The following is a 12,086-nucleotide window of genomic DNA, read 5'->3' as shown; positions in this document are numbered from 1 at the left end:
GACTAGTGTTATTGTCTCTCTCTCTCTCACTCTCTCTTCATCTGCATCTATTCTCTTCTGTTACTCTACTTCCCTCTTTCTCCTTGAAGTGTGGACATTTGTGCCTGTCAATCAATTAATCAATCAATTGTTTGTTTTGTAGTGTATCCACAGGGACTTGGCAGCCAGGAATGTGTTGGTGACAGAGGACAATGTGATGAAAATCGCAGACTTTGGGCTGGCCAGAGACATCCATCACATAGACTACTACAAGAAGACCACCAACGTGAGTGACTTGGTCAAAATGGAGCAGGTGTGACTTAAACACAGACAGACGGACATATAGGTGGTTTAACCCCTCGTTTTCCTCCCAGGGTCGTCTGCCAGTGAAATGGATGGCACCGGAGGCTCTGTTCGACCGCATCTACACACACCAGAGTGACGTGTAAGTCTCGCCCTCCTAACATGTCATAGACATTACGTTCTGTTGCGCCGTGGCTTTGCGCTGATCCATCATGTTATATACCTGTAGGTTTCTTTTCAAGCCCAGCAATAACTGTCCCTGATAAAGTGATAGTTCACTGTATTGAATTCTGTGTGTGTGTGTTTGTGTGTGTGTGTTGCAGGTGGTCGTTTGGTGTGTTGCTCTGGGAGATCTTCACTCTAGGAGGCTCTCCCTACCCTGGTGTCCCCGTGGAGGAGCTGTTCAAACTGTTGAAGGAGGGACATCGTATGGACAGACCAGCCGCCTGCACAGAGGAGCTGTGAGTACGCGCCGAAACACACACACAGACAGTACAATGTCCTTGCACGTATAGCAATGCAAATGCACTGTCTGTTCTGACCCTGTGGTGTTTGTTCCCAGGTACATGATGATGAGAGACTGCTGGCATGCTGTTCAGTCTCACAGGCCAACCTTCAAGCAACTGGTAGAGGATCTGGATCGCATGCTCTCACTCATGGCCAACCAGGTAAAAACACACACACACAGTGTCATTGTCGTATAATTTGAATTGTTCCCCTGAACATGTCCTCTCTGTCTCTGCTCTCTCTCTAGGAGTATTTGGATCTGTCCATCCCTGCGGTCCAGTATTCCCTAGTGGGTCCAGACACCAGCAGCTCCTCTGACTCGGTCTTCTCCAGGGAGCCGACCCACGGAGCAGAGTACTCTTCCCGGAGCCCGTCCCGGACCTCCACCCTGCTCTACAACCAGCACACCCCCCCTAGGACCCCTTCTCGGGCCTCTACCCTGGCCTACGACCACCATATTCCCTCCCGGATGTCCACCCTGACCTACACCATACCAACCCGGCACACCACCACCCGGGGACACAGCCAACGTTGATCTACCAAACCCTTGCCACACACCTTAACCTATCCACCTCCCTTTTAGTCAGTCCCTACCATGAGCTCTGCCCCCAGCCCCTCCTACCCCCTGACTTCTACCCCCAGCCCCTCCTTGGTGACTGGGAGGCCTACCAGAGGGAAGGACACTACCTGAGTGCTTGAACCCCTTGTTTCCTCAGTCTGCCCCCAGCCCCTCCTACCCCCTGACTTCTACCCCCAGCCCCTCCGTGGTGACTGGGAGGCCTACCAGAGGGGAGGACACTACCTGAGTGCTTGAACCCATTGTTCTCCAGTCTGGCCCCAGCCCCTCCTACCCCCTGACTTCTACCCCCAGCCCCTCCTTGGTGACTGGGAGGCCTACCAGAGGGGAGGACACTACCTGAGTGCTTGAACCCCTTGTTCTCCAGTCTGCCCCGGAGCCCCTCCTACCCCCTGACTTCTACCCCCAGCCCCTCAGTGGTGACTGGGAGGCCTACCAGAGGGGAGGACACTACCTGAGTGCTTGAGCCCCTTGTTCTCCAGTCTGCCCCGGAGCCCCTCCTACCCCCTGACTTCTACCCCCAGCCCCTCCTTGGTGACTGGGAGGCCTACCTACCAGAGGGGAGGACACTACCTGAGTGCTTGAGCCCCTTGTTCTCCAGTCTGCCCCGGAGCGGGGTTCATTTGACCTGCTTGGCATTTCTGGGGAGAGGCTCATTAACAAAGATGAAGACAATGGCAAAGATAGACAGACAGAGGGTCATATAACAGAGTCATAAGACATGTAATAGACTTTTCACAAAGACAGGGCTCTTCTGTTCTCCTCCCTATTAATATGGGGATACTCACACAGGAGCAAGAGGAGGAGGCTGCTAAACATGATTTTCATCTCCATATTATACCATAACTCCATACAGGCTATTAAAAAGGAAATCTTACCAAGGGAAAACAAATAATTCACTTATTTTTTATTTAACCTTTATTTAACTAGGCAAGTCAGTTAGGAACAAATTCTTATTTACAATGACGGCCTACCAAAAGGCCTCCTGCGGGGATGGGGGCTCTTTTATATAAATATATTCTGAATTGTGTCATCTGAAAATATATTTCCAGGGTTACTTTTTTTGTTGAGATGGTTGCTTGTTTTTATCCCTGTCAATGACAGAGTGGCGTGGATATGATGCTATGTGTTCGAATCAGAGGAAAGAAGTAGGTAAAGATGCTATGTGTTTTAATAAGCTAATATCATACCAGCAGTGTTAGTCAGGGCTACAGTTACCGTATCACCCTCTAGTCTCGACTCTATGGACACCAGTGTTACGTTGAAGGTAATGATGATGTTGCTGAGGATAATGTTAATGGTAATGTAAATGGTTTTAAAACAGTGGCAAATGCACTTATTGCCAATGGAGGTCTACCTTCCTTTACAGAGGATGCCTTTATTTGAAGGACTGTAAATAAAAGACAACAGTGTTACAAAACTTCACCGAAGTCTTTTTGAATGAGAGAGAAAATCAGGGGGAGAGAGAGAGAGCGCATGCTGAAGTGATCAGTCTGCCAAATGTTGTCGTGCTCCAGGACTTCAGGGGTCGAATAAAGGACTGGTGAAAGAGTGTGTGATGGGAGAGAGGGAGGAGAGGTTCTGCTGCTGACTGCAGAGGAAGCATTCTCTCCAGAAAATGGTAAGTGTGTGTGTGTGTGATTTAATGGTGGGAAGAGAGTATTGGCTGGTAACTTCGCTCTATCAATCACCCTGAGATCTGGACCTTATAGCACAGACAGCAGCTTCCTGCCAGACGCACGCGCACACATAGCTGGCAGCTTGTTTGGCTGAGGTCCAGGGTCTGGAGAGCATGTCTTCCTCGGAGAGGAGACATTGGGTTAAACTTCTGGCTGCGTTCTCTCTCTCTCTGCTGAGATGTCAGCTGTTTCTGTGTTCTATGCCACAGCTCATAGCTAACTATGTGTTGAATTCAAAAACACTTCATACGGATCCTATCCCTATTGTTTCAGATAGGAATTTTCCAGAAACTTCTCCGGAGACGTAAGGATAAATCCATTCACTCTAGAATTTGAAGTAGCCTATTCTAACCTGATTACCCTGAATAGGGATATATTCCCTGGGCTCTTCCTGTGTCACTGTGTAAATATGGGCTTGTCTAAACGTGTTGAGGATTGTGTTTTCTCAGGGTTGCTCGTATTCCTGGAAATGAGGGCTGTTAGCACAGCCATCTGCCCTATTGCCCTATATGTTGACCACCACACACACACACACACACACAAACGCACACAATGACGGCAATCAATGTCCCCCACCAAGGTGTTAATGCAAACACCCCACCCCTGCCACCCTTCTCCATTAAGTGCTCTCCTGGCTGTATGTGGGCTCTATTGGGGTTTATGGGCCGTGAGCTGCCGTTACTGGGTGTGAGGAGCCATAATGGGGCTGCAGTTTCCACCCGAGACAGATGGTTCAGAGGGGCATCAGAGTCACTGGCATCCAGTATGGTGCTGTTATCGACACCTGTCGGAGCTAGCGGAGGATCAGCCTTGGGAACCACAGAGGCTGTCAGGGTTATCAGGCTTTTGTAAAAAAAAAAAAAAAAACGCTGGAGATTTATTGACAGGGTGGCTATTAACTGTGCAAAGTTCCTCAGCGTACACACGTCAGAGGAGCTGAAATGGTCAAACCACACGGACACCATGGTGCATATGGCACGAGAGCGACTCTTCAACCTCAGGATGCTGAAGAAGTTCAGCCTGTCCCCGAGGGCCCTCACAGTGCTCTACAGGAGCTCCATCGAGAGCCTACTGTCGGGCTGCGTCACAGCCTGGTACGGCAACTCCACCGCCGCTGACCGCAAGGTGCTATAGAGGGTGGTACGCTCAGCCGAATGCACGATTGGGTGCTGTCACGACTTCTGCCGAAGTCGTTGCCTCTCCTTGTTCGGGCGTTGCTCGGCGTTCGACGTCACCGGTCTTCTAGCCATCGTTGATCCTTTTTTCATTTTCCATTGGTTTTGTCTTGTCTTCCCACACACCTGTTTTCAATCCCATTCATTACCTGTTGTGTATTTAACCCTCTGTTTCCCCTCATGTCTTTGTCAGAGATTGTTTTATTGTCAGTATAGTGTGATTGTTGTATAGGTGCGCGTCGGGTCCTCGTACCCATGTTTGGTTGGTTTGTACATTTATTGTTATGGAGCATACTCTTGGAACTTTATTAAAAGACTCCATTTTACACTCAGTTTGACTCTCCTGCGCCTGACTTCCCTGCCACCTATTACAGCTATGCATGACAGGTGCACACTGTCTGTGTCACAGGAAGGACAAGATCATCGGGGACCCCAGCCACGCCCTGTTCTCCCCACTTCCTTCACTAAGTATAGGAGCATTGTGGCAAAGGAGCATTGTGGCAAAAGCTGAAAGACTGGTCAGTAGCTTCTACACACAGATCATCAGGCTACTGAACAGCCACCACTAGTCAGCTACCTGCTCCCCCTGTCCCCCCAGACTTCCTATTGTGTGTGTGTGTGTGCGTGCGTGTGTGTGTGAGCTTGCATGAGAGACAGACAGAGAGTTCAAGTTTCCCTCAAGTCAGGCTGTTTTGTACTGTGACCCATCTAAAGCCTTCCAAAATTCCCTGCTGCGACCCAATAACCACAACCACCACGGTTTCCGTTTCTGGCCCCAATAACGACCCAGAGGGAATGGGATCAGCTGTGACCCAAACCGCCATTTTAGAAACGCAACTCTCTAGTATAACATAGTTTCTTTCTGAAGCAGTTGAAACAGGTAAGTGTTACCGCATGTACTCCTGAGAGAGAGACAGAGAGAGAGAGAGCGAGAGAAATAAAGTCTTCTATGTCATTACGGAACACTTAGGGGGCCATTAGCAGATCCTTTCCTCTGGTACACCTCCCCTCCGTTTCAAACTGTCTGGGCCAACAACCTCCTAACTGATCACACGGATTGATTGGGGAGACTTATTATCGTTGCCTCAATTAGAAAAATTCGGCATGTTTCGGCATGTTTTAAACCACTGCTGTACACTTAGGGCTGGTCTGCCAGATACAAACCCGTTTGGTAAACCAGCCCTAAGTCATCTAACAGACGAGTTTGCAAAGCAGAGAAACTGACTGAGAAAGTGGTAAGAAGGATGTAGGAGGGCTTACAGGCCTGTGATTTAGAATGCTGGTTCTGGCTGTATGTACAGAGGTCTGGTAAAGTCATAGGCCTGGGGAGTTTGGCTGTGACTGGAGATTTGTACCAGAGATAATCTCGTTGGAGGATAGACTGTCCTAAAGACGCCCAGCCACATCAACGACAGGAGTATACTGCCACCCAGTGGATAGAAATGACAGAATAAACTTTGAAAATACATTAACCTCACACTCTATATTTTTTATTTATTTAACCTTTATTAAACTAGGCAAGTCAGTTAAGAACAAATTCTTATTCACAATGACGGCCTACCCCGGACGACACTGGGCCTATTGTGCGCTGCCCTATGGGACTTCCAATCACGGCCGGATGTGATACAGCCTGGATTCAAACCAGGGACTGTAGTGACCCCTCTTGCACTGAGGATGCAGTTCCTTAGACCGCTGAGCTACTCAGGAGCCCAAATCTAACACCAATGCAAACGATTAAAGATCACCAATGTGTGAAACTAGGATCGCTCAATCACTAGTCTGGTATGACAACTGCTTGGCCTCCGACCGCAAGGCATGACAGAGGGTAGTGCGTATGGAAACCCAGTACATCACTGGGAACAAGCTTCCTGCTATCCAGGATCTCTATACCAGGCAGTGTCAGAGGAAGGCCCTAAAAATTGCCAAAGACTCCAGCCACCCTAGTCATAGACTGTTCTCTCTGCTAACGCACGGCAAGTGGTACCTGAGCTCCAAGTCTAGGTCCAAAAGGCTTCTAAACAGCTTCTACACCCAAGCCATAAGACTCCTAAACAGCAAATAAAATGATCCCGAGTGGCACAGCGATCTAAGGCACTGCATTGCGGTACTAGGGGCTTCACGAGGAGGATAGGCAAAGTGGGTGGGGTTATATCCTTCCTGTTTGGCCCTGTCCGGGGGTGTCCTCGGATGGGGCCACAGTGTCTCCTGACCCCTCCTGTCTCAGCCTCCAGTATTTGTGCTGCAGTAGTTTGTGTCGTGGGGCTAGGGTCAGTTTGTTATATCTGGAGTACTTCTCCTGTCCTATTCGGTGTCCTGTGTGAATTTAAGTGTGCTCTCTCTAATTCTCTCTTTCTCTCTTTCTTTCTCTCTCTCGGGGGACCTGAGCCCTAGGACCATGCCTCAGGACTACCTGACATGATGACTCCTTGCTGTCCCCAGTCCACCTGGCCATGCTGCTGCTCCAGTTACAACTGTTATGCCTTATTATTATTGGACCATGCTGGTCATTTATGAACATTTGAACATCTTGGCCATGTTCTGTTATAATCTCCATCCGGCACAGCCAGAAGAGGACTGGCCACCCCTCATAGCCTGGTTCCTCTCTAGGTTTCTTCCTAGGTTCTGGCCTTTCTAGGGAGTTTTTCCTAGCCACCGTACTTCTACACCTGCATTGCTTGCTGTTTGGGGTTTTAGGCTGGGTTTCTGTACAGCACTTTGAGATATCAGCTGATGTATGAAGGGCTATATAAATACATTTGCTTCACTAGAGACCCTGATTTGATTCCAAGCTGTATCACAACCGGCCGTGATTGAGAGTCCCGTAGGGTGGCACACAATTGGCTCAGCGTTGTCCGGATTAGGGTGTGGCCGGGGTAGGCCGTCATTGTAAATAAGAATTTGTTCTTAACTGAATTGTCTAGTTAAACATTTTTTTTACCTACGCTGACTATTTTCATTGTCCCCTCCCCACATTTTTACACTGCTTCTACTCTCTGTTTATTGTCTATGCAGTTATTTTACCTCTACCTACATGTACATATTACCTCAACTAACCTGTGCCCCCCCCTGTATATAGTCTCGCTGTTATTTTGTTGTTGCTCTTTAATTATTTATTTTCTTATTTTCTATTTATTTATTTTTAACTTGCTTATTTTAGTAAATACTTTCTTAACACGTATTTTTCTAAAAACTGCATTGTTGGTTAAGGGCTTGCAAGTGAGCATTTCACTGTAAGGTCTACTGTACACCTGTTGCAATCAGCGCATGTGACAAATAACATTTGATTTGAAATCTCTGTAGTCAATATGATGCAGATCACAACATTTATTTGTAGCAGAGAGAATTACCCCCAAGCCCCCATAGTGTAGAGTACCAGACTCGACTACACTATAACTAACACACACACAGGATCTCAAATCATACACGATTTAGCCACATCTTCCACAGCATACTATTGTCATGTTCTTACAGAGTATAGGATCATACATTAACACAGACAGTGACAGAGAAGGACGTGGTGAGCCCCACGACCAGCGCGTTGACATCATGTCCCTGTGAAGGGGTGGTGACATCGTCGTAGAGCGGCATAACAGCACGGCATCAGAATTTGACGTTCCATCTAGATGTCAAGCTCCGCCCGCTGCCGACAACTCAAACCAATCACAACATCATAAATAAACATTTAGTGAGAAAATAAATATCAATAATAATATTATGGTAATATATCCAGGGGTCTTTTTAAATAGGCTTCTCTTGGTAATCGCTGGTCAAAACTGGGACGTTATGGCTGCTGTGCCATGTTGAAATCAGAAGGTTCGTCTTCTTAGATAGCCTTTGAAATGTTTCATTCGGTTCACATGAAATTATCAGAGACTTTTCAACAGCTCTCTGGGTTAAGTGGATGTCATCCTCCACATTCAACGTCCAGCTAACAAGTTTCATCCCCCTCTCATCAAGCGTCAGCCGGCACAGAAACGCTTTCAATGGCAGTTAGAGATCGACACTTCCCCAAATCAACTACTACATTACAGCAGCTCCAAACTTCCCTTAATCATATGGCCTTAATCATTTAGCCTTAATCATTTGAGGGGAAACCTGTGTGTGTGCGTGCATGTGCACGGATGTGCGTGTCAGCATGCATGGAGAGTTGAAGCATTCATGACTGTCTGTTTGTGTGTTTAAGGTAGCTGTGGTGTGTTTGTGTGTATAAGGTATGAGCGGTGTGCATGTACACTACCGGTCAAAAGTTTGGACACGCCTACTCATTCAAGGGTTTTTCTTTATTTTTTAAAAACTATTTTCTACATTGTAGAATAATAGTGAATACATCAAAACTATGACATTACACATGGAATCATGTAGTAAGCAAAAAAGTGTTAAACAAATCAAAATTCTTCAAATAGACACTCTTTGCTTTGACAACAGCTTTGCACACTCTTGGCATTCTCTCAACCAGCTTCACCTGGAATGCTTTTCCAAAAGTCTTGAAGGAGTTCCCACATATGCTGAGCACTTGTTGGCTGCTTTTCCTTCACTCTGTGGTCCGACTCATCCCAAACCATCTCAATTTGGTTGAGGTTGGGGGATTGTGGACGCTAGGTCATCTGATGCAGCACTCAATCACTCTCTTTCTTGGTAAAATAGCCCTTACACAGTGTTGAGGTGTGAAAATCAAATGGTAGTCCCACTAAGAGCAAAACAGATGGGATGGCGTATCGCTGCAGAATGCTGTGGTAGCCATGCTGGTTGTGTGCCTTGAATTCTAAATAAATCAGACAGTGTCACCAGCAAAGCACCCCCACACACTAACACCTCACACACTAACACCTCCTCCTCCATGCTTTACGGTGGGAAATACACATGCAGAGACATCATCCGTTCACCCACACTGCGTCTCACAAAGACAAGGCTGTTTGGAACCAAAAATCTCACAATTTCCACGGGTCTAATGTCCATTGCTCGTGTTTCTTGCCCAAAGCAAGTCTCTTCTTATTATTGGTGTCCTTTAGTAGTGGTTTCTTCACAGCAATTCAACCATGAAGGCCTGATTCACAGTCTCCTCTGAACAGTTGAAGTTGAGATGTGTCTGTTACTTGAACTCTGTGAAGCATTTATTTGGTCAACAATTTCTGAGGCTGGTAACTCTAATGAACGTATCCTCTGCAGCAGAGTTAACTCTGGGTCTTCCATTCCTGTGGCAGTCTTCATGAGAGCCAGTTCTATCATAGTGCTTGATGGTTCTTGCAATTGCACTTGAAGAAACTTTCAAAGTCCTTCACATTTTCCGTATGGACTGACCATCATGTCTAAACTAATGATGGACTGTCGTTTTTCTTTGCTTATTTGAGCTGTTCTTGCCATAATATGGACTTGGTATTTTACTAAATAGGGCTATCTTCTGTATCCCCCCACCACCATGTCACAACACAACAGATTGGCTCAAACACATTAAGGAAAGAAATTCCACAAATTATCATTTAAGGCACACCTGTTAATTGAAATGCATTCCAGGTGACTCCCTCATGAATCTGGTTGAGAGAATGCCAAGAGTGTGCAAAGCTGTCATCAAGGCAAAGGGTGGCTACTATGAAGAATCTCAAATTAAAATATAACACTTTTTTGGTTACTACATGATTCCATATGTTACTTCCTAGTTTGGATGTCTTCACTATTATTCTACAATGGAGAAAATAGTAGAAATAAAGAAAAACCCTGGAATGAGCAGGTGTTCTAAAACATTTGACCGGTAGTGTTTGTCTCCTCTTTACTCCATCTCTCTATCCGACACCTCCAGAGAGCGTTTCCTAGCGAACAGGTGGGTGGGGTCTCTTCCTCTCATGCTGGGCTGGATCTTGAAGGAGGGGGGAAACCCCATTGGCCAGTGCCAGCCGACGGGGGCGGCGTTAGCACCTTGGTTAGACTCCTGGGGGCAAGGCTTGTTCTGCAGCAGCTGGAAGAGGGTCTCCATGTCTGGCCCCAGCCTAGAAACAAACTCCGCCCTGACAACCGCCACTGTCTCCTGATCACAGGCTAGCAGGGACTGAAGCAGAGTGCTGTAGTACCTGGAACAAACACGTCGTATTAGACAAATACACCGGGTTAGTCACGCGCGCGCACAGTTTGCCTCACCTGTTGGGGAAGTGTGCAGGTACCTGTACCACCTCTCCAATGGCCTCAGGGTTGGAGCGAGCCACACCACAGATGTCCAGTCTACTGTAACACTCCTCCTGGACCTACACACACACACACACACACACAACCCTTTTAACTCTCAGAAACTAGCATCCTACCACACAGTAGAGGTTATTTGGGATCACTTTGGCGCCGATAGGAAGACATGACGGCTGACACTGAGTGAATCTCTAATAAAGCCAGGGACTGACCTCAGAGATCATCCTCTGGAACATTCCACAGCGTCTGATGGTCTGGAACACATTAGATGTGACGCCGTTGGCAATACATCTCAGACTGTCCTTTACAAATGTCTTACCCTGCGCTCACACACACACACACACACACACACACAGGGTTAGAGACACTGCGGTGGGTCGTCAAAAAAGTGTGTGTGTGTGTGTGTGTACAGATTACTTGTGTGTTGAAGGTAGCTGCGGTGTGGAGGAACAGTTGGCAGATATCGTGCATGCCATCCGTGTCACAGGTAGAATTCTCCAGGCAGGCAAATGTCCCACATCCCACAGCTGGAGCACCATTCAAACACCCAGCCACATCCGCTGGAGAGAGAGGGGGGGGGGGGGTTACATCAAACTTCAGCAATTGACAGAGGCTGTAGTGGGCTACACTCACATACATTTATTAAGGAAGTGCCTGTCTCTATTCATGGGAATGCAACTATTTTAGCAAGGTCTGATTACAGGAGGCAACTCTTGTGCATGAACCCAACGCACTCTGTATCTACAGCCTTTTTAGGATAAGAACTGCAGTTTGCATCGTCTTTTGCACTTTAGGCTAATCAACGGTACTCACAGGGGCTATTGGAGGAGAAGCGTGCACGGCCAGGAGAGGATTCCTCCGGTTCGGCATCGAAGGCGGAGGTCCCCAGGACGAGGAAGATCGCAAACAGGCCGAATTTAGCTAGCATCTTGTTGAAATATGGTGATGTTCATCGGGTGCAAGAGGTAGAAGAGGTCGGCTTCGTTTTTGGTGGAGAACACTTGGGATGTAGCTCTCTGTTTGTTCCCTGGTTAGTGTTACGTTGACGAGCTGTTTTTTATAGCCGTTTGTTACACAAATCACTGGACCCCCAGCGGGTTTGTCCAATCAGCGAGCGGCATCTCCAGTGGGGGTCGCGGTGCGTGCGTTAGGCTAATTTATCAAATGTTTCCACTGAGCGCTTTGGAACTTTCCGTGCGTCTGCTCGTATTTATTCATGTAAGAACGTTCATTGTGGAAATTGAAACCAAAGTGATTATTTTATTTCAAAATGCATCGGGCGAGGTTACAGTGGGTCTGCTCATGTGAGAAGCAGCTGTTCAGGTGTGGTTGTAGGAAAATTGACTTGTCTGCAAAATCAGAAACCTTTCAGCATTGTAATACGACTACGATTGGCTCAAGTTTTGATTTAGAATAGGTGACCTCCCTAGTTAAATTAGGCCTAGGAAACTGTAATGAGTTGTTTTCCAGTCATGTTTCATGTTCATGTGGTTCAGTCATGTAGAAAGGCCGATCAGTCATTGTGAAAGGCATGCGTGTTGGTGTGTGTGTGTGTTATCAGGGGGGGGGGGGGGGGTTCGTGGAGGTGGCAGGGTCTCCATGATGACCTGTGTTGCCATGGAGTAACAGTCGACGACCTATTTTGGATCTGATAACATGTCAACGCTCATTAGAGGTTCAAATGGCTGTTAAGGG

General features: G+C 47.3%; 2 protein-coding genes across 2 annotated transcripts in view; one reads left to right on the top strand and one right to left on the bottom strand.

Moving 5' to 3' along the window:
• Positions 1 to 2,786, top strand: part of fgfr1b (fibroblast growth factor receptor 1b) — a 32,416-nt gene extending 29,630 nt beyond the window's left edge. The window contains exons 13-17 of the mRNA XM_064972361.1: positions 143 to 265; positions 354 to 424; positions 606 to 743; positions 845 to 950; positions 1,037 to 2,786. Coding sequence (XP_064828433.1) covers positions 143 to 265; positions 354 to 424; positions 606 to 743; positions 845 to 950; positions 1,037 to 1,324 — 726 coding nt within the window. The 3' untranslated portion in view covers positions 1,325 to 2,786. The remainder of the gene's footprint in view (positions 1 to 142; positions 266 to 353; positions 425 to 605; positions 744 to 844; positions 951 to 1,036) is intronic.
• Positions 2,787 to 7,517: 4,731 nt separating this feature from the next.
• On the bottom strand, positions 7,518 to 11,889 carry stc1l (stanniocalcin 1, like). Its single transcript, XM_064972360.1, has 5 exons — positions 11,205 to 11,889; positions 10,809 to 10,951; positions 10,604 to 10,711; positions 10,350 to 10,453; positions 7,518 to 10,282 (listed from the first exon to the last, which is right to left on the bottom strand). The coding sequence occupies exons 1-5, from the start codon at positions 11,317 to 11,319 to the stop codon at positions 9,985 to 9,987; spliced, it is 768 nt and encodes a 255-aa protein (XP_064828432.1). The 5' UTR covers positions 11,320 to 11,889; the 3' UTR covers positions 7,518 to 9,984.
• Positions 11,890 to 12,086: the final 197 nt, after the last annotated feature.

The sequence above is a fragment of the Oncorhynchus masou genome, chromosome 8, assembly GCF_036934945.1.
Source record: "Oncorhynchus masou masou isolate Uvic2021 chromosome 8, UVic_Omas_1.1, whole genome shotgun sequence".
NCBI lineage: Eukaryota > Metazoa > Chordata > Actinopteri > Salmoniformes > Salmonidae > Oncorhynchus > Oncorhynchus masou.
This window is presented reverse-complemented; position numbering and strand designations above follow the sequence as displayed.